The following is a 23036-nucleotide window of genomic DNA, read 5'->3' on the forward strand; positions in this document are numbered from 1 at the left end:
GTTGCTATATACTTTCCTATTAGGACAGCCTTTGTGGTGTCCCAAAGATTTTGAACTGTTGTGTTTTCATTTTCATTTGTTACCACGAATATTTTTACATTCTTCTTTAATTTCCTGGTTGACCCATTCATTCTTTAGTAGAATGCACTTTAGGCTCCATGTATTTGAGTTTTTTCCAACTTTCCTCTTGTGAGTGAGTGCTAGTTTCAAAGCATTGTGATCCAAAAAATATGCAGGGAATGATCCCAATCTTTTGGTACCAGTTGAGACCCAATTTATGACTCAGGATGTGATCTATTCTGGAGAATATTCCATGTGCACTAGAGAAAAATGTGTATTCTGTTGCTTTGGGATGAGATGTTCTAAATATATCTGTGATGTCAGTGTGTCATTTAAAGTCTATTTCCTCATTGATATTTTGCTTGGATGATTTGTCCATTTCAGTGACAGGGGTGTTAAAGTCCCCAACTATTATTATATTATTGTGGATGTGTCTATTTGATTTTGTTATTAGTTGGTTATATAATTGGCTGCTCCCATCTTAAGGACATAAATATTTAAAATTGTTAGATCTTACTGTTGGATAGACCCTTTAATATGATATAATGCCATTCCTCATCTCTTATTATAGTCTTTGGTTTAAAATCTAATGTGTTTGATATAAGGATTCCCACCCCAGCTGTTTTTTGATGTCCATTAGATTTGTAAGTGGTTTTCCAGCCCCTCACTTTAAATCTGGAGGCATCTTTGCTCTAAAACAAGTCTCTTGCAAAAGCATATTGATGGGTCTTGTTTTTTTATCCATTCTGATACACTGTGTCTTTTGATTGGGGCATTTAGCCCATTTTCATTCAGAGTAACTATTGGAAGACGTGAATTTAGGGCCATCGTATTGCCTGTAAGGTGACTGTTACTGTATATTGTCTCTGTTCCTTTCTGATCTGTTACTTTTAGGCTCTCTCTTTGCTTAGAGGACCCCTTTCAATATTTCCTGTAGGGGTGGTTCGGTGTTTGCAAATTCTTTTAGTTTTTGTTTTTCCTGGAAGCTTTTTATCTCTCCTTCTGTTTTCATTGATAGCCTGGCTGGATATAGTATTCTTGGCTGCATGTTTTTCTCATTTAATGCTCTGAATATATCATGCCAGTTCTTTCTGGCCTGCCAGTTCTCTGTGGACAAGTCTGCTGCCAATCTAATATTTTTACCATTGTATGTTACAGACTTTTTGTCCAGGGCTATCCCGAGCTGAAAGGATTTTCTCTTTGTCACTGAGACTTGTAAGTTTTACTATTAGTTGGTGGGGTGTGGACCTATTTTTATTGATTTGGAGGGGGTTTCTCTGCGCCTCCTGGATTTTGATGCTTGTTCCCTTTGCCATATTAGGGAAATTCTCTACAATAATTGGCTCCAGTATACTTTCTGACCCTCTCTCTTTCTTCTTCTTCTGGAATCCCAATTATTCTCATATTGTTTCGTCTTATGGTATCACTATCTTTCGAAATCTCCCCTCGTGGTCCAGTAGTTGTTTGTCTCTCTTTTGCTCAGCTTCTTTATTCTCCATCATTTGGTCTTCTATATCACTAATTCTCTCTTCTGCCTCATTTATCCTAGCAGAAAGAGCCTCCATTTTCTATTGCACCTCATTAATAGCTTTTTTGGTTTCAGCTTGGTTAGATTTTAGTTCTTTTATTTCTCCAGAAAGGGCTTTTATTTCTCTAGACAGGGTTTTTCTATTATCTTCCATACCATTTTTCAGCCCAGATAGCACCTTGAGAATCATCATTCTGAACTCTAGATTTGACATATTACCAATGTTCGTATTGATTAGGTCCCTAGCCTTCGGTACTGCTTCTTGTTCTTTTTGTGTGTGTGTGGTGAGTTTTTCCGCCTTGTCATTTTATCCATATAAGAATATATGAATGAGAGAATAAAATACTAAATGGGTGCCAAGGACCCCACTGATATGTACACAAACCAAATCAGAAGAGACCCCAAATCAGGGGGAGAAAAAAGGAGTAAAAAGAAATTTTTAAAAAAATTTTTATATTAAAAAAATGTATAATATGTATTAGGCTGGTGAATAGAACAGAGCCACCCACTTGATTTTGGGTGTAGTTTGGTCTCTTAGAAGCAGCTAACTCACAAAATTTTAAAGAAAGAAAAAATATATATATATGTACACACACACACACACAAAATAAGGGTAAACACAATGAAGGGATGGAATATGACTGTAAAGATGAAAATTTAAAAAAATTCTGAAAAAGGAATTGATTCGATAAGTTGGTTGGAAAAAGAAAGAAAAAGAAGAGAGAATTTGCTCAGGTTGCTTCCCCTTCTTCTGGAATTCTGCTGTTTTCCTTGATCAGTGAGTTTGGTCTTGGCTGGATGTGCTTGCTGATCTTTTGGGGGAGGGGCCTGTTGTTGTGATTCTCAAATGTCTTTGCCCAAGCCAGAATTGTGCTGCCCTTGCCAGGGGCTGGGCTAAGTAATCTGCTCACATTTGCTCTTGAGAGATCTTGTTCCCTGAATGCTTTCTGTAGAGCTCTGGAAGACAGGAATGAAAATGGCGGCCTCCAATCTCTGGCCCGGGGGGCCGAGACCTCAGGGCCACACTCCTCAGTGCGCCCTTGGGGAAAAGCAGTCAATCACTCCTGTCTCTCCTGTCTCTGGCCACGTTCTGAGCTCACCCAGCCTGTGACCAAGCATTTCTGGTACACAGCCCCATTTGGAGTATCCAGACCCAGCAGATTCCTGCCGCTCTGCTCTTTGGCGAGGGAGGTGGGTCTCCCTGGGTCTGCCACTTGTGGGGTCCCTGCTCAAAGAGCAGTGGTCTGACTGTGCTGTGGATCACAGTTTCAGGTAACCCTGAGGTGAGAGCTTACACCTTGGCTCTGTCTTTGTAGCTGGCTTCCCTGCTCCAATACCTGGGGGCTTTGCTACACTTAGACACCCCCGATCCTTCTGTGACACTGCAGGACCTGAGACCATACTGTCCCCATGAGGGCTCCACCCCCGCTTATCCTCTGGAGTGATATGCCTCAGTGGAGCAGACTTCTAAAAGTTCGGATTTTGTGTTCTGCTGCTGCTCCACCATTCTTCAGGAGCAGGCCCCTCCCCCCGTGGTCTATCTTCTCTTCACTTTGGATTCACTTCTCTGCACATCCTACCTTAGAGAAAGTGGTTGATTTTCTGTTTCTAGAACTGCTGCTCTTCTTCTCTTCAGTCTCCTGTTGGGTTTGTAGGTGTTCGGAATGGTTTGATTACATTCTAGCTGAACTCCTGTGACCTGATGTCATCTCAGCCTGCTACTCCTCTACCGTCTTGATTCCTCCCTAGAACCCAGCTATTTTTTAGTATCTTAGACACTAAAGAGATTAATGAAAATGTAATTAAACACCACTATGGTTTTCATTGAAATTCTTGTTTAGTAAGATATTTTTAAGTAAAATAGTTATTTATGTTCTCATTTTAAATTTTGACAATGATAAGTATCACTCCATTTAACATCATAAACAAAAGATCTTTGGGGTCTCTAATATCTTTACAAATGTAAAAGATCCTCAGACCAAAAGTTTAAAAACTATTCTGAAGATACACTTACATACATGACCAGGGGATGTATTCAGGAATGCTCATAGCAGCACTGTCCATAATAAGAACCATCCTAAATTATCATCTTAGAATCAATAATTAAATAGTACTTTTACAGTGGAAATTTGTAAATGAAAATGAATGATGTACAGTTAGCTCAGCAGAGATGACATTCTCTAAAGACATTGTTGAATGAAAGAACCAAGTTATAAAAGGATATCTACAGTGTGATTTCAGTTCTATAGATTTGAAAATGAGGCAAAATTAACATATGTTGTTTAGAGATGTTGTAGGGAATGATTATCACAGTAGCCAGGATAGGCTCTCTCTTAGAGGAAGAAGAAGGACATGATTATGAAGGTGAACACAAGAAGCAAATTTTTCTTCTAAAACATTTTACTTCTTAAATTTAGTAAGGATAATGTGGATGTTTCTTTATTTTTTAAAAATGTTAATACATTTGATTCATAAGTATGTATGATATATCATATCATATGTATGTGATGCTGAAATTAAACTCACAGAACAAAATAACAAATAAAAATATCATTAGAAAATATGACAAGAGAGTTAATTAGACTCATTACAAATTCCATTTGTGTTGGATGCATTGCCCAAAGAGTGTCAATATTCAAATAGTGTCAATAAGCCATTAAATTTTTATGTTATTTTTAAACGAAGCTGAAGTTTATCTTGTAGCAGTTTTTTAAGAATGATTTGTGAGACCTCTATTCCTTGAGTTTTTGTTCAAAATGATTTTTATACTCAGTTTGGTTGAGTCCAAGATTCTTGGTAGTCATTACTCTGTGGCGAGGTGGTGTTAAATGTCACCATGGCGAAATCTGAGGGTAATCTGATTGTTTTACCATTATAGGCAATTTGTTCTTTTGCCCCAGTTGCCCAAAATATATCTTAATTTTGAAGTCCAATAAGGTAACTAAACTGTGGCTCTGTGTGAACTCATTCTGTGTCAATTTTTCCCAAGATATTAAATATTTCACTTTTGATTAGATTTTAGACATTTTTTTTTCTCAAAAGTTTTCTTGAATTTTTAATAATCACTTTTATTTCTGTTTTAATATTTTGGCTCTTTTCTGGGGGGGCAACAATGATATATATGTTGGATTTCTTTATTTTAACCCTTTTAAACTTTGTCAGTTTTCATTTTGTCTGCTTTGTCACTCCTGTGAGAAATGCTTTTAGCAGTTGCTTAACTTTATTTCTTGCTACTTCAGCATGGCCTTTTTCCTGTGATAGTTTTATTTCCTCCCCCAAATTATTTCTTCAGATTATTCATCTTTTCATCCCCTGTGTGGCCTTATCTTCCCTGATTGCTTTATCTCTGCATTAAATTCTTGTTTTTATAAAATGATGACTTCATTAAGTTTGTTTAAATTAATGTGTCTAGTTTTTATCTTCCCTGTCCCAACATTTTTTTCTGCTAAGTGTCCTTCTGTGTTTTTCTGTTCTGATCATTTATTTATTTACTTCTTGTTCCTTTTGATTCACATCTTTGAATGGGTTAGAGTTTTCTGGATGAACTATTTGTAGAAGGTTATGATGGGTAGGGGCCAGAGCTATTTTCTTATCAGGAATTTATTAGTAATGTAGAGTAGTGTATGAGATTCAAGTTCTTTTATACTGTATTCCTTTATAAAACTATTAGCAAGAGAGAATCTTTTTTACCTTTCCTTACTGACAGATTACTTCCTGCAAATGTGATTTGTGTGGCTCCAATATACATAAGGCCAGACCCCCCCTTCTTCTGACAACTAGAACAAGGGTGTATATCCCAACAGTTTGCACCCTTACTCCAGTTGTTCACAAGAAAGTATTGTTCATTTTACCCCCTAGATTGTTGTACATAACTTTGGAGAAATATGCTTTGCGTCATTATGTTAGATCTTCAGTTATTGTTATCCTCTCTCTGTGTATTGCTACATTCATCTTTGATTTTTCTGAATTCAGTCATCCTTCCACACTCATTTTAATGTTGTGGGTTATGGTTTTAGAGGTTTTCTACATTTTATTAAAAGCAGAATTTTTGTTTCTTTTTCTTATTTTCCTTACTGCTTTTAGGTGGTATCTTAGAGAAAAAGGGAGAAAACTTTCCTTAACAGTGTAAAAATAAGATGTGTTCTTTAAACTTTTGAGATAGGAACAGAAATAATAAGACATGAGAAAGGAAATTTCTGGTCTTTTTCTTATATCTATTGGGAGATTTAGATGAGATCTTTAAAATTCAATATACCTCCTATGAAGAAAACAAAAGAAAAATCCTACTTTGTTTTAATAGAGATTATTGACAATTTGGGCTTCGGCTTTAAAAAAATTTTTTTTAAAGATTTTATTTATTTATTTGATAGAAAGTACATAAGCAGAGGGAGCAGGAGAGAGAGAAATAGGCTCTCCACTGAGCAGGGAGCCCAATGCAAGACTCAATCCCAGGACCCTGTGATCCTGACCTGAGCCAAAGGCAGATATCCAACTGACTGAGCCTCCCGGGCACCCCAGTTTTTAAAAAACTAATACTAATTTGAAGTAATTTGCTTTCAGAATTACTTAGCTTTTAATAATTGAGTAATTTTATCCTCATCAACTACAATCTTATCTCTCATTGGATTTGAGATTTAATTTTACCCTACTTATAACCTGGTAAGTTGGCTTACGACTGTCAAATGGATGCTAGCAGAAGACATGAAATTCCTGGGTCAGAGATGAAGGATTTTATTACTTACAGCACAGTAAACAGCATAAGCATCAGCATATTTATTTGATTTCTTTTGACCCCAAATCCTATAGGGGCAACACACTATAGCCTAGATGAATGCTTCATACACAGTGGGTTTGGATCATAACTGAGAAACATTGAGCTTGGGGAGATCACCAATTTTAGAGCAAGTAATAAGTAAACATGCTTTTTGTACAGGGGGAATGTTGCCTCATTTTTCAAAGTTATCCTGTGAAATGGCCTGGTTAAAGCATAAGGTTTGCAGAATTGAAATACCCAGCAATATGTGAAGAATCACAAGAGGCCCAAGGGAGACTGTTTCCCAATCTGTCAGTCTCTCTCTGTGTCTCTGCCTCTATCTCTCTCTCAATCTCTGTTCATAAAACCCTCCTCAAAAGAAAATATTTACCTTTATGTAATCTGAACTATTTTAATGAACACATAAAACCAACCATGGAGGTGTTGTCTTGTTACCATTGTTCACTCATGGGGGTGTGCCCCATGTCACCAAACTCTTTTATTCTTGCTCTCATTCTTTTTTAAATTATCATTTGTGAAACTAAAGAGCAGAGAGTTGAGTTTATTTTACATTAATCAACCTATTCCTTTACTGCCTATCTATCTGGAATTTATCAATGTATCCTTAGTTCTTGGTGCAACATCATTATCACTCCCACCAAGGGCCCTTCTTACTTAATATATGTGAATAATGAATTTGTTTCTATAATCCCATTTCCCACTCCACTTTCTTTTTTTTTAATTTAATATGTATATTTGAATCCATATGTGTCCTTGTGAAATAGCACAGATTGTTTGTATATGTATGTATTTATTTTTTAATGGATACAAATTTTCAGTTTGAAATAATTCCAGGTTTACAGAAGAATGGATGTAGAGGTAGGATTACCCATGTGTCCTTTACTCAGATTCAAATATAGTTCATATTTTGCAACATTTGCTTTACATCTCTCTTTCTGTATGTGTATACATATTTTTTTCTCAACTATTTGGCAGCAAGTTGTAGACATGTGCCTTATCCCTAAATATTTCAGTATTTGTGAAAAAATAATGTCTTCTATAGCACAGTATAATTATTAAACTAGAAAATTTAACACTGATATACTACTATCAAATATGCAGTCTGTATTCAAATTTCAGTTGTCCGAGGGGTGTTTTTTGTACTCTCCCCTGCAATCTAGTTTCTATTGCATATAGTTATTTTTATTTAGTCTTTAATCTGAAACAGTTCCTTGGTCTTTCTTTGTTATCTGTTATTTGTTATGTAATTTTTGCTTATATACTGATATGATATAATACTATAGATCTTTTTCTTTCTTAATTTTTTCAGTATTTTTAAGATCCACCCATATTTATATGTAGACATCTATCTTGTTTTGCTGTTTCCAATTTCTGCTTAGTATCCCATAATATACATATGCCATTCCCCAGTGACAGACACCTAGATTATCTTTAACAACTTGCTGTCATAAATAACTCTGTCATGAACATCCTTATATGTGTTCCTTGGTGGTATATTCCTGGGATACATATCCAAGAATTGAATTGTTGGGTCATAAAATATCTGCCTATTTAACCTGATGAAGACCTGCTGAATTGCTCTCCAGAACAGCTGACCTAACCATAGTACAACCATTGTGCACTAAGGTCCCAATTTCTTTATACCAGTTTCTTTATACCACTAAGTCAATTCTTAGTTCTTGATAACATTCTAATATTTGTCAGTATGGTGGTTTTAAAGTGGACTCTTGTTTATTTTTCTGATCACAAATGATTTTCACTTTTTACCAACTCTTCACTGAGATAGACTTTCCTCAGGAGGGAACCTATCTTTATTTTATTTTATTATATTTAAATTTTTATTTTTTTTTTAATTTCCCACTCCCCATTACTCATTTTGCCCATACCCCTACCTCCCTGGCAACCATCACTTTGTTCTTTGTACTTACAGGTTTGATTCTGCTTTTTGTTTGTCTCTTCATTTGTTTTTTTAGATTCCACATATAAGTGAAATCATATGGTTTTTATCTTTCTTAGTCTGACTTCATTTAGCGTAATATCCTCTAGGTCTACCCATGTTGTCACAAGTGACACAATCTTAACATTTTAAATGCAAAGGATAGAATTTCTAGAGCACTATCAATATTAGCATGTAAAAAAATAAAATTTTATATACTTCTTTTAAATATATCAGTTGAATCTAAATGCTACAACAACTTGGTAACTTTCGGTATGCATTTAAAAAATATGTGAACAGGTTCTTGGGGTTTTTTTGAAGATTTATTTATTTATTTGACAGAATGAGAGAGAAAGATCACAAGTAGGCAGAGAGGCAGGCAGAGAGAAAGAGGGAAGCAGGCTCCCTGCTGAGCAGAGAGCCCGATGTGGGGCTTGATCCCAGGACCCTGAGATCATGACCTAAGCTGAAGGCAGAGGCTTAACCTACTGAGCCACCCAGGTGCCCCTGGGTTCTTGTTTTATAGTCAAAATTTACATCATTTTTCAACTCTTTTAACTCAATATATCTGCTTGTTCTTTCCCAACCAGAATACTATCCTGATGTACATTTCAGTATTTCTTAATATATTTTAAAAATATTTTTATATTTAAAAGTATTTTAATTACATCTTTATCACAAAAATGTATATAAGTTGTAATTAATTCACAGAATTTCCTGTGGTAATAGAAGAAAAAATTTTCTCTGGATTGTACATTCATTACATTACAACCATTGTTAACCAATTATTGATCAGAGAAACATATGCATATTACATATTTTAATAAATAGTAAAGTCTAAAAGTAAAATTTTATAGAAAATGTGCCTTTAGTTATATATTTTCAATTGCTGTATTTGTCCCTCTTGCTAGGATGAGGCAAAATTTCAGCATCAATTTGACTCTTTGAATTTGTTTTTATAGCTTTAAAAGCTGAGAAAATTTGTTCACAGAAATTGATGAAAAGAGTTTACTGTAGAAATATCACTCAGTTCTTTGAACTCCTTTTGAATTATTTGTCAGAACATAACCAATGGTGATCTAGCATCAAAAAAATTTTTTAACAACCTGTCAATTGTTAATTTGTTTATATCCTCTTATAAACTTGATGAAAACAAGAAACTGTATGTTAGTCAATCATTAAAATCACTCTTTCTCAACACTGATAAAAATGGTTCTGATTGTCCCTCTTGACACCCACATTTTTAGACCCCAAGGCAATGAACTATTGTAAAATTATAGATGGGCAAAGGATAAGTACTTCTTTTATAGGAGAAATAAAATATAAAAAGGAGAAACTTGGCTTTTTTTTTTTTTTTAGAAAAGAATACATAAGGAAGTTGGAGATCTTGAAAATAATTTTCTTTTAATAAGGATATTTTAAAAAAGATTTTATTTATTTATTTGAGAGGGAGAGAGAGAATAAGAGAGAGAGAGAGAAAGCATGTTTCACAAGAGGAGAGAGGTCGGCAGGAGGAGCAGACTCCCGGCAGAGCAGGGAGCCTGATGTCTCGATCCCGGGACTCCAGGATCATGACCTGAGCTGAAGGTAGTCGCTTAACCAACTGAGCCACCCAGGTGCCCGAAATAATTTTCTTAAAGCCATCTGTGTCTGCCTATACCTATCTTTAAAAGATTTAGGAGTATGTATAAGGCTGCTGCAAAAAAGAAATAATTTTTTTAAGCTATCATTATTTGAAAAGAATCATAGTAGTATTCACAAGATAATATCAACCTTTGAGAGAAGTATAGAATATTGTTTGTTGAATTATAAATTTACATTATGGAACTTTTTTGTGTAACACTGCAGTTGATTGTTTTGACAGAATTCTATCTACTTCTATAAACTTAAACTCCACCATCGTGCTTCTAGAATATAATTCAAAGAGACTTATTGCAGTGTGTTGATGTCGAACAAGAAGACCAAATACTGGTGTATTTATTTTTTGGTTATTTTGGCAGGTTACTTGGTGTTTTAATTTAGGGCTCTGGATATACACTCTTTGGGATTTCTCTTCCTTTGCTTATGTTCATTCCTCCATGTGAATTACTAGTTTCTTCTCCTTGCCCCACATATGATATGTCTTTATTATGGCTCTTTTATATTATATTTATGGAGATCAGTTCATTCAGCTTTCTAAACATGTCTCAAATCTAATCCCACCTCTCCAGTGCTCTATTCAGACCTACATCATTTCTCACTTGGTAATGATCTTCCATCTGCTTTTCCTGCCTGCATTCTCTTCCCACTCCAATGTCTCCATCATAGAATTACTATGATGACCTGTCTAAAATACAGATCACTTCCATATTCTCCTACTCTGAAACCTTAAGTTGCTCTTGCTCAGAAATCTTCAATGTTTCTGCACTGCCAAAATTAATATTTAAATACTTTTATTTATTGTAATTCTCTGTTCTCAACTACCTTTCCAGTTTTTTCTCTAGCAACTGTTCTCATCTATTTTATATTCTTGTCATACAAATTACTTATTTCCTTGGACACATATCATGGTATATTTATTAGGATGTTACAATGGATACATAGCTTTATTTTTTCACTAATAGTGAGAGCTTTTAGCTATCTGTGGAGAAAGACTAACATTTATTCCATTCACATCCTTAATAGAAAAAATTTATGATTTATCATTGAGATATGTTTTTATATTACATTGATAATAGCATTAGGCATGGCTATAAGAAATGGGGGGGAAATGGCAAAGTTTGACTAATGAAGGGAAACTGAAGTAAAGAAAAACTCTATAATCATAATCCTTAAATATATTAAGATTTTTCAAAAGGTGTTTTGAAAACACACATATAATACAAACATAAATTGCATATATCTTGAATTCTCCTTCACTATATTAATAAGAAAAATGATTTTTACATTTGACCTTTAACATAGAACTCAGTGGATTATAACTATCTTTTTATAATTCTCTTTTAGATTCAGCATATTGAGGTAGCATGAACTCTAGGATGTTAAAAGGCAGGTTCTACTAACACTTACTAACTGTATGATCTTTAATAGGTCATTTGTCTTTGCTAAATCTCAGTTTTTCATACCTATAAAGTGAGAATCAATATATGTTCCCTATCTGTTCAAGGAAAGATCATATCATGTAAGTTAACATTTTTGGAAGTATATGATCAGTTAAAGAGATTTAAAAATAAGTTGTATCAGAGAATTATTCAGTAGTCTCCTTAACTTGAATCCTGTATTTCCTTAGAGGATATTGATAGAAGGTATATGTTGATAAGCTAACAAATGATGAAATAAGGAAATAAGGATATATTGGGGGTCCATTAAAAAAATTTTTTTTTCTATTTCTTTCTTTTATGTTTTTTATGTTTCTTCCTTGTTAAAACAGTTTTGGTATGAACCATGATGGAATTGGAAATTCTTGTGGGACGAAAGGTCATGAAGCAGCAAAACTTATGGCAGCTCACATTACTGCAAATACCAATCCTTTTTCCTGGTCTGCCTGCAGTCGAGACTATATCACCAGCTTTCTAGAGTAAGTAATCTCTTGAGAGTGATGATGAATTGCTCCAGAAGTAAGCCATTGGTAGAAGCCTAATATGTAGTGCTTCAAACTGCATAATGAGTAACTTTTATAGGATGATATTTCAGGCTGTTCCCAAAATACTTTAATATATCGTTGTGGCAAATTTTTTCCTTCATGCTCAAACAGAACTTGGTAGATTAAAGAAACTGGAGCAAGGCAGTAAGTGGGGTTGGTGATGTGAGTGTCAGAAATGTTTAATAAATGGGAAACAATGCCAGAAAGAATTTAGATTTACACAGTTTAATAGAGCATAGGCCAAACTTTAATTCAGTGATTATATATTTCATTTTGTTTTTGAAAAAATTGAGGTCTTTTTTTTTTAAGGAATGCTAGAGTATCTAACAGTAACAAACAATAACAACAAAAAACCAAACACCCAGTAAATGAAAATGAGAAAATGAAAATTTGTCTTTGAATATTTATTATGTGACTCATCTTTTCTGCAGTTTGAGAACTTCTTTGCTGATCTTTTAATGTATAATCTAAAAGTCTGGTTACTTAAACATGAAATAAATAAATTAGCTGAGGTATAACTATGTTATGAAAGCAGGTATTCTTTCACATCTCACCTGCATAGGACTTTAGGTTTGGACTTTAGAAACTCATAGACTTAGGTCTCACTTTCTAACTGTGTGACCATGAGAATGTTACTTAACCTTTCATAATCTTCATGACCTCACTTGTTAAATGAGTTAAGTAATAATACATACATCTTCGGGTTGTTTTATGTGTATATATATATATGTGTGTGTGTGTGTGTGTATATATAGAGTATTGTACATAATTGTACAATTATGTACATAATTTGTACATAACTTGTACATAATGTACATTGTACATAATTTATATATAAATATATAATATATAAATATATATAAATTATGTACAATGTTGTAATGTATATGAAACATAGTAGACAAATATTAAATGGTAAATATTATTTTAAATAATATAGAGGCTTTAAGCCTTATTGCTCTATCATTACTTCCAACTGTTTTGTGCCATTGTTTTCTTGGGGAGAAGAGAGTAAATACTCTGTGAAAAAGTGAATCATAGAAAAAGCACACATGAACTACAGAGATTCTTTTTAAAAACTGTATTCATAGTTCACATTTATATGACTAGGGCCTAAAACTTTAAAAACTCAGATAAGTTATATAAAGTAATATTATTTATTAAAGTTTTGGTTCATATCTGCTATTAGCTGAAACTTCTGAAAACTTAAAATTATGTATTTTTTAAAACCCAAAAAAGATATTTTAAATTACTTAGCACAATGGTTTCACCAATCAGAGATCAAAAGATAAATGTTTAAATGGCTTTTTTGAATTAATTAATGTAATAATGAAATAGAAGGAATTGGAAAGTCATATCAGATAGGAGTTCCTCAGAATAATTATGCTATAACCTAAAAAATTTTTTAATGTTAGCATTAGGTAATTACAACACTGTACTTGCCTAGTGCCAAAGCTGGGTTGAAGGCTATAAAAATAGACCACAGAAAATTTGACATCTTTCAGTGGTTTTTAACACAAAGCACTAGCATTATCATTTTCCAAGATGTTTTTAATGAGATCATATTACCTAAATTTTAAACATTGTTGAAGATCTTTTTTCCCCAGAAATCAAGCCAGATCTGGAATTTCTCCTTTGACTTGGCTCATGTTTTTATAATGGAATCTTAGTGTCTATCACCAGAAAGACAAACTGTATAATATGCTGAGTATTCTTGTGCATTTTTGAAGACTCCTCTTCTCATTTTTTTCTTTGTTTTTGTTTTTGTTTTTTTCCAAGTACCAATTTTCTTTCTCCCCTATCCTGTTTATTTTGCACAGCCTATTTGCTAGGACCATCTTTGTATATCTAATACAAAGACCAGTTTTGAGGTCTTGCCAGACCCTGCCTTGATAAACTATATTAAGGTTGTTAAAATACTTGGAAAGGGAATCCCTAAATTACTGGTAAAGTATTGTTAAGAAATCACCACAGATTTGGTGGGAGATATAAAATTATTACTGGTTTCAATAAAGTGTTCCATTGAATAAAGAGAATTAATTAAAAGAATTAATTAATTAAAAGAATTAATCCCAAAAGCATTATTTAAACCTTATTGCCTCTTTGCATTTTGTATGTAAGCATGATTAGTGTTGACAGGGTTCTAAAGGGCTTATTTGTTCTGTATTTTATAAAAATATTTCCGTTTTACATCCTCATGGGAATGCTCACACAGTTAAAACCATTAGTAAAAGATAGATATGAAAGACAATGGGTAGAGATTTGGGGAAAGTTGGCTTTTTTCCCCTTTTTAATAATAAACTAAACAACTCTGATTATAATCTGACCAAGCAATAAGGTTTTTTTAAAGCACAGGGCCTTTTAAACAGGTCAGTTCACTGGAGCACAAAGACATAATAGTAACTTTCTTGAATTTCTTTGTTCCTTTTTATTAATACAGTTGGCTTAATTGCTTTAGCAGCTATGTGTGATATTTTTAAAAATCCATTGATATTTTGATCAGGGATTGAGGTTACATTTATGTTTTATAGTTGGCTCAAAACGACTCATAACATTTTATTTTAGTTTTTCTTCTCAAGAAAAAGAAATCTTGAAAGATGAATTGTTTAGGAACTGCAGCCCAGCCAACAAAATGCATACCTTTCTTTACTTAGTTACTGTAAAGGCTCAAGATGATGGTAGATTCTAACAATGAGCTTTATATGATTTATAGAGATTCACTATTCATTACGTTCAACTGAAAACAATTCCATGGCCTTTAAATGCCAATAGAATAAAGTCTCTTGTGTCTTTCTGAAACACTAGGTGCTATTGATCAATCAGGAGATGGTGTTTACCAACTCCCAATATTTTTTTTCAGATTTCTTAAACTCGGTGATTCAATAAGTGGTTCATGAATCGCCCAGAAGCCGTCCTGATTAAATAATAAAGAACCCATTTCCGTTAAAATGGACGTGTTATGCCAGCTTCTGATGTTTTCGACGACGGCTTTGCAGGTAGTGTCCTTCCTATCTGCCTGCGGGACTTATTTACTTATTTATTTAGAAAATAGAGAAAGATGAACCTGGTATTATGGCTCACACTCATTGATGACTATGGGCTAATTTACCAGGCAGTGGAAGGCAGCCAGAAGTAGTTTAGGCCAGTTTTTCATACATTTTCCACCACTTAGTGGTAGTACAGAGTAATTTCATATAGTTTTCAAAAATTCCAGAGCCTCTGTGAATCAACTCTTGCTCTATTTAAATTAAAGTCTGTTAAATTGTTTGAACTGTCAGAGATCCATAGCAAAATTTCCTACAGCTCCAAATTAAATACAGACTAGCCATTTTCACAGAAAGGATGGAAACTGAATAAAAGAAAGGCAGTATTATGGTAGAAGGTGAACTAGAAAGGAAGAGCTACAAGGAAAGTGATATAAGATGAACAGGATGACTAAGACACTCACATTTCCTCTATAGCAATTACCTTTGAAGGTCAGTATCAATAATCTTGAAATGGAAATCAATTTCATAGATGGGACCCTCTTTTTATATGAAGTCTAAGAAACAGCAGAACCAGTTTCTCCTCCTTCCATTTATCAGGCATGTTTTGGGGACTTCACCCTAACCCATAAAATTCTTCAATAAGTCATAGCTACATATGGAGAAGAGGGGCATAACCAAGGAAATCATTAGCGGTACAGTGTTTGTTGGAAGCCTCAAATTCAGTTCTGTTCAAGCATCCCAGGCATACAGAGGGCAAGAGAGAAAGATCTGACTTAGTTACTCATTTTAGAGGGTAGTTATTGTTTGTTTTGTGAAGACTGATAAAGCAGTTTACAATAACATAGTACGTAAGATTTGCCATAGATAATACAGTCTAATTTTTGTTTAATTTAGGTATATGAGCACAATTTTGTGGTAAAAAATAGGAGACGGCATTAAATGTTAAATTTTTGTTGTTGTTAAAAGACTTTTAAGATAGATATAGGGTTATATAGAAAAATTTATTTTTTAGATTGACCCACTGTGTTGCAGGTTGAAGGTCTATACTTTATAGTGTAATTGCTTAAGTAAAATATAAATCTAAAATTGCAATTAGGAGAATGTGCTCATATGTCCTGGAAACAAAGCCAAGGATGCATATTTTACATAGGGATCTGTACATTTTAGCTGAAGATTCAACTCTGGCTTATGATCCCATTTCAAGGCTTTTTTTCAAAGTATGTAAATAAGGTAGATTAGAGGTAGAATTAGAGGTAGAATACTTGAAATTAGAGGTAGAATACATGAAATATGATTTTGCTATCATGCTACAAAGATTTCTGGAAATGTAAATATACTTTGATTTACTAAGAATTTCAATCTAGGAAAAAAACATGTTCTCAAGCTAATACACATTTTTTCTGTCTTGTCTTGGACGCATAAACAAATGTAGACTCTATTATCATCTTTATTGCTGTAGGTATTAATAAATATTGGGCTTTTAGTAATGAAATGTATGCTGCTAGGGAAGTAGAGTTCTACTTTTTATGTATATGGTTTTCTCGGGCCAAGTATATTGCTGCTTAATAACAGTAACTTATAATAATATCTCATAGGTGGAAACTAACAGTGCTCTTCATTTAATTTATTAACGAGTTAGGTTTCCATTTTCTGAGTGGAAAAATTTACATATGACCAAAGCACAGATCATCTATGCTTAAAAGTGACATTTGATGAGAAAATTCAAGAAATTTTACATATAACACCACTACTATTATTATTTTGAAAAGAATAGCATAAATAACACTAGATTTAGCATCATAAGAATTTTATGGTTATCGTAATTAGCTAGAACCCTAGATTTAATAACAATTACTCATATCTCCATTTTATTAAATAGATGCAATTACAAAATATAAGAAAATAACTCATCTAGTATTGTTGAGATAGGAAAAAACATTTTGTACCAGAAGACCTGTACAAAAATGTTCATATTAGCATACTTTGCAATTTTTAGAAATTAGGAATAATACAAGTATTTGTTAATAGAAGGATGGATAAATAAATGTGCCATACTCTTAAATGGAATATTAAAGAACAATATTAATGAACAGGCTACAGCTACGTATATCAACATGGATGTTTCTCACATTCATAATATTAAACCAAAGAATATAGTCACAAAAGAAAACCTACACTATGACTCTTTTTTCCAAAAATAATCAGATTAATAATTGAAAGATGAATAATTACTAAAAAAAAGCATGGAAATAATTATATTAAAAGTCAGAATATTAGTTACTTCTGGAAAGAGTGAAGGGTGTGATTAGGGTTGAGCTTTTGGGAATTTTCTAAGAGGACAGAAAAAAAAAACCACTTCTAGGGTTAAATATGCATCTCTCAGATCCGTGTCCTCTACCTTCTATACTTATATCTGTGGTATTTCATAATGGCAGTTGATGACTCGAAGGCATAGAAATATCCAGAATTATTATTTTCTAAGAGTTAATTAAAATAATTGTGATCTAGATATTTAATTTTCTTGAAAGGATCAGGAAAGCAGCAAATTTTAATAATATTATGCAAAAAATAATTTTGTCATTTAACCTCCAGTTAATTAAAATATGAAAACTCCCCCACTCCCAAATAGTTTAATCCAGGTTTTACTATATATATCCAATATGGTTAGTAGAAGAAAAATATATTGTTCATTTTCTACCCGAAATGTAGGAACAATTTAAATCAATCTTGGAGATATCCCTGCCCTTGTTTTCCCAGAGCCGATAATCGGTAAAACATTTGACATGCAAGAATTAGTGGTTTGCACAATACTATAGCCAAACCCATTTCAAAAAGCCTTTGTTGATGCCATATTCCTAAATATGCATTCATCTTAATAAAGATCTATGCTTTTTTATTTCATACAGTGTTTAATTCTGCAAAAATATACAGAAAAGAGGAATAAAGTTTGTCTAGATATTTACTTAGATCATATTAATACAAAGCTATAAATACTTAAAAAAACTGAAAGAAAGTCCACTTTTGGAATAAACTTTATCAGAAAATACACAGTGCATGCCTTCTTTATTGTCTGGAGGCCCTTCCAATGGTTGTCAGATTTGGTGTTTTTTACAGAACATGAACCATGATTAGAACATCATTAATATCTGGGAACAAGAACTTTAGATGAAGTAATTATTCTTTCTTCCTTCTGGATTAAGCCAAATTTCAGTATGCTATCAGAAAATGATTTTTTCCCAGAGTAGCTATTCTTAAACTCTTTGGGGGGGGATCCATATGTTCTTCCTATAAGCTTTAGGTTAATATTCTATATCTACAAGTAATTATGTATAATAATTTTTAGTAGATTTTTAAGCTAATGCTATTTAGGTGAGTATATCATATACTTGCTTTGTTATGTTATTGGCAAACATTTCTGCCTATGAGACCCTGTACTTAAATACTTCCGTACTTAAATTTTTCACTTTTATTGATAGTAGTACTTAACACATTTTTAAAAAATTATTTCAGTCCTTCCTAAAGAGTTTTATAATTTTGTTGTAGATGGAGATAAAACTGATATAATAGAAGAAAAATTATGGGATTAAACTGCTAAATTGGTTTATTTCATGAATATTACATTTTATCAAAATAGTCTGTCTTCTTTCAGTATACTTTTCATATTTGGCCTCTTTATCATTAATCTTAATATAAAATTTTGAATTTACTGGTAGAATTGCGTTTGCCCAAAGTTTGTATATCTATGTAGATTAAAGATACTTTACATAATAAAATAAAAAGAGCTTGCTATTTTAAAATTCATCTGGAAAGACTTTCTCTTACTGAGGTGCATGTCAATTTCTAAAAGTAAAATAAATAGGAAGTAAAAAGCATTCAGTCATGAAAACTGGATAGCTGGGTGAAAAAAGGTGTTTTCTGTTAAATACTTTGAACAGTAACAAGTGAATTGATTATAATAGCCAATAATAAACGCATCTATATTAGTATCATATTTATTATTCCATCTAAATATTTTTATTGATGAAAAACCATCCAAGAGGGGCGTAAAAGAAAAGAAAGGGTATAGAGAGGACAGTGTTCTGTGCTGTGAGTTTTTGAATCTATCACTTCATGAGTAGTATGGTTCAATTTTTAAAATGTATTAATTTGCTGCTGTGCAAATACACATTTTTATATAGCAAATTAACTTTTACATTTTAAGAAATATGACAAAATAGTAAGTGAATATGAAACTCATTATTATGCATGGCTCTTTCTTACTTATCTATAAATGAAAATTTGTACTGTCCTAAATAATAGTTGAGGAACTTCTACTTGTGAAATTATTTTCCTTTGGCAAGGTGGATGGAAAAGATTTGGGAAAAAAAAACACAAGTGCTGGCACAATTGACAGGAATGTTGGAAAAAATTTTTAAATGTTGGCATAGGAATTCTTTAAAAATTCTAAGTTACTCACATGTGAAATGAAAGTAAAAAAGCATCTGTCCTATTTTGTGCACACTGACTAAAAAAGTGAACAATTATATTTAGCAAAGTATAAAGCTCTTTAAACTAAGGTATTCTGTCTGGCTTTTGGCGATCTTTATGTTATTTGTTCCACTGAATTAAAATATTATGTTTGAGTGCAAGCATACTTTGAAAAGCAGAAATTGCAGAGAGGAGAACATTCTCTTTTCCAACTCTGATGACCCTAGATGAAATATGAAATTTTTGAGAGACTAAACACTTCTAATTTACTTGAGAGAACTTTGGATCTTGGCCTCATCTGTCATTCTGCCCATTTATTATTGAAATATTTCAAGAACCTTTGGACATGTCTTATTACAGCATCTATTGTTCTGCCCAAGTTAGAGGAGTATATAGATTAGGTCTTTAAAGAATTACAACCATAGTGGTGGTTGTTTGTTTTTTTTTTAAATTTTCCACATTTTATGTTTTTAATTCTACTACCAGATGTGGTTATATTTTCATGGAAAACAAACAAGAAGCTTAGAGTAATATGAAATTCCATTTTGATTCCTTCAGAAATTAGTTTAAATCAGCGTTTTAAGGCCAACATGACAGTTTCAGATTGTTGTCTGAGATCCTTTTATTGAGTCTTGGTGCTGGAAAAAACAACTGGAGCTCTTACTCACATTTCAGTAAAATTATTCTGTTTTGCTATATGACTATTTGTTGGTAGAATGTATTGCTTTTCATGCATCAAGTTATTAAAAAAAAGAGTTTAATGCATGGTTTCATAATTGTGATGGAAATAGTCCATAGTGTACCTAATTTCCTTTGGTCCTTTATGTTGAACAGTTCAGGCCGTGGTACTTGCCTTGATAATGAGCCTCCCAAGCGTGACTTTCTTTATCCAGCTGTGGCCCCAGGTCAGGTGTATGATGCTGATGAGCAATGCCGTTTCCAATATGGAGCAACATCCCGCCAATGTAAATATGGGGTAAGAAGTCTTAATTCTTATGTTTAGTCATTTATATGTGTTCTTTCATGACACAAATATTAAGTTAGATTTTTATTGAGTGTAATTTACATCAGATAACATCATTAATTTAAATATGGCCTTTGGCACACCGCTTTTTTTTTTTCTGATACCAATTTTCTAATATCTATTTCTAAATATTTGAGTAATCTGAAACAAGTTTCAAATGTCTTGTTGAGAGATATAAGTAGAATTTTAATAATTTCTAAATTATTTCTTTTTTAAGTCCTGAGTTTACGATGCCAACTTTAGTTTGTCTTTTGAAATGTTATGGTTTTGAAAACTACCCCTTCTCAGCCTTTTCTGGTTCTCTAATATTGGTTGGGTTTAAGGGAATTTTCACATTGGCTAGGAGCCTTTATTTTAATTTATACTTTTTTAGTACTGAGTCATTTCAAGTTGCTTCATTCACTGCCCACATTCTAACACAACAACTGAGTGGGGACAAGATGACATTAACCCAAATAGAAAAACAAGGAAAATTACTGTGGAAAAAAAAGGTAGGTTTCATAACTGACTCTTTGTGTCTGCCTAAAAAAGTAGACAGTGAATGAAACAACTTGAAATGACTCAGTACTAGAAGGTATAAATTAAAATCAAATAAATAATATTATGTATATAAATAATTAAAAGTTTTATTGAAAAAGATGTCAGTGTTTAGTATAGAGACATGTTCATAGTAGGTACACAGTATAAACATGCTGAATGAAAATAGGATTTTTAAATGACAAGCTGTAAGAAAAATTCAGGTTTAAATCAAAAGTTTAAAGTTTGGTTTCTGTTTTTATGTAAATAATGTTTAAAATCCCTGTTTAAGGGACACTTGGGTGGCTCAGTTGGTTGGGCCACTGCCTTTGACTCGGGTCATGATCCCTGGGTCCTGAGATCGAGTCCCACTTTGGGCTCCTTGCTCAGCGGGGAGCCTGCTTCTCTCTCTGCCTCTGCCTGCCACTCTGTCTGCTTGTGCTATCTGACAAATAAATAAATAACTAAAAATAAAACAAATCTTTTAAAAAATAAAATCCCTATTTAAAAATAATAACAAAAAATGGAATTCAATCTTAAGGTAGATAATACTAAACAACATACATTGTACAGTATCATTTATTCGTCTTGGATACAGTACAAAGGAAAATGATTTTTTAAAAAGATTTTATTTATTTACTTGACTGAGAGATCCCAAGTAGGCAGCGAGGCAGACAGAGAGAGAGGAGGAAGCAGGCTCTCTGCTGAGCAGAGCCCGATTAGAGGCTCGATCCCAGGACCCTGGGATCATGACCTGAGCCAAAGGCAGAGGCTTTAACCCACTGAGCCACCCAGGCGCCCTAGAAAATGATTTTTTAAAGTATCCCTTGGGTGGTGGCTCCTGGGTGGCTCAGTGGGTTAAGCCTTTGCGTTCAGCTCAGGTCATGACCTCAGGGTCCTGGGATCGAGCCCCATACTGGGCTTTCTGCTCAGCGGGGGGCCTGCTTCCCTTACTCTCTCTCTGCCTGCCTCTCTGCCTACTTGTGATCTCCCTCTCTCTGTCAAATAAATAAATAAAGTTTTTTTTTTTTTAAGTATCTCTTGGGTGACAAACATATTATTATTCATGGTAGGCTTTGGCAGCACATTTTGTGCAACAGATTTAAAGATCATGTGCAACAATCTAAATACCTAAAGCCTTGAATAAAACTTTGGTCTTTCTGGTCCCTCTGTACAGAGTCTGCTGTTATTATTTCTGTATGATTTTGGTTTCTTTTTTTCTTGGGTTGCTTTTTCCTACAGAAAATGTTGGTCAAATTTCAATCATGGTCTTTTTATATACTTGTAGCTTAGTAGATTGAAATTCAAGATCAAATGTGGTTATAGATTTCCTATTATTCTTGTCTATGATCTCATTTCTTTATTAGGAAGTGAAAGTTAATCTATATTTTAGTTTCTTTATTGGAAATTGAGTTTTAACTGCATCTATATATTTTCATATTAGATAATTTATATTATCAGTTTTGTAAGATCTTAGGGTGTATCTTTTCTTTCTTCAATAATTAATAAACATTTTCACCTGATTATCCTATCTCTCTACCTGTGTATCTCATTGATTTCAGACTAGTTGATCTGAAGTGAAGTAAGATAAATAGTAATTGCAAAATTGTGTATTTAGCTTTTTAATTTTTATTTATTTATTTTTAAAGATTTTATTTATTTATTTGACAGAGAAAGGTGCAGTGAGAGAGGGAACACAAACAGGGGGAGTGGGAGAGCCTGATGCCAGGGGCTCAATCCCAGGACTCTGGAATCATGACCTGAGCTAAAGTCAGATATTTAACTGATTGAGGCACCCAGGTGCCCTCTTACATCTGTCATTTAGATTCTGTTTCTTTATGTGCTATGTTTATTAAAGCTTTTATAATGGATATAAAAATAAATTTGGAAAACTTGAGGAAAGACATTAGTATCTTATAATCCTATACAATTTCACATATTTTTATCATTAATCTTTTCACTTTGATTTGCAGCAAAATGGTTTTCGTAGATTCATGTACTGTATGAAAAAACGTATGCTACCTTTTTATAAAGTGCTGTACATTACTATCAGAGTTTCTTGGGGCACCTGGGTGGCTCTGTGGGTTAAGCCTCTGCCTTTGGCTTAGGTCATGATCTCAGG

General features: G+C 33.2%; 1 protein-coding gene across 5 annotated transcripts in view; it reads left to right on the forward strand.

Moving 5' to 3' along the window:
- The window catches only part of ADAMTS6 (ADAM metallopeptidase with thrombospondin type 1 motif 6), a 313953-nt gene that overhangs the window by 158126 nt on the left and 132791 nt on the right, over nucleotides 1-23036 (forward strand). For all 5 annotated transcript variants that reach the window (XM_032336137.1, XM_032336135.1, XM_032336134.1 and 2 more), the window contains exons 10-11: nucleotides 11708-11854; nucleotides 20209-20350. In XM_032336137.1, the coding sequence (XP_032192028.1) occupies nucleotides 11708-11854; nucleotides 20209-20350 (289 nt within the window). The remainder of the gene's footprint in view (nucleotides 1-11707; nucleotides 11855-20208; nucleotides 20351-23036) is intronic.

The sequence above is a fragment of the Mustela erminea genome, chromosome 3 (assembly GCF_009829155.1).
Source record: "Mustela erminea isolate mMusErm1 chromosome 3, mMusErm1.Pri, whole genome shotgun sequence".
Lineage (NCBI taxonomy): Eukaryota > Metazoa > Chordata > Mammalia > Carnivora > Mustelidae > Mustela > Mustela erminea.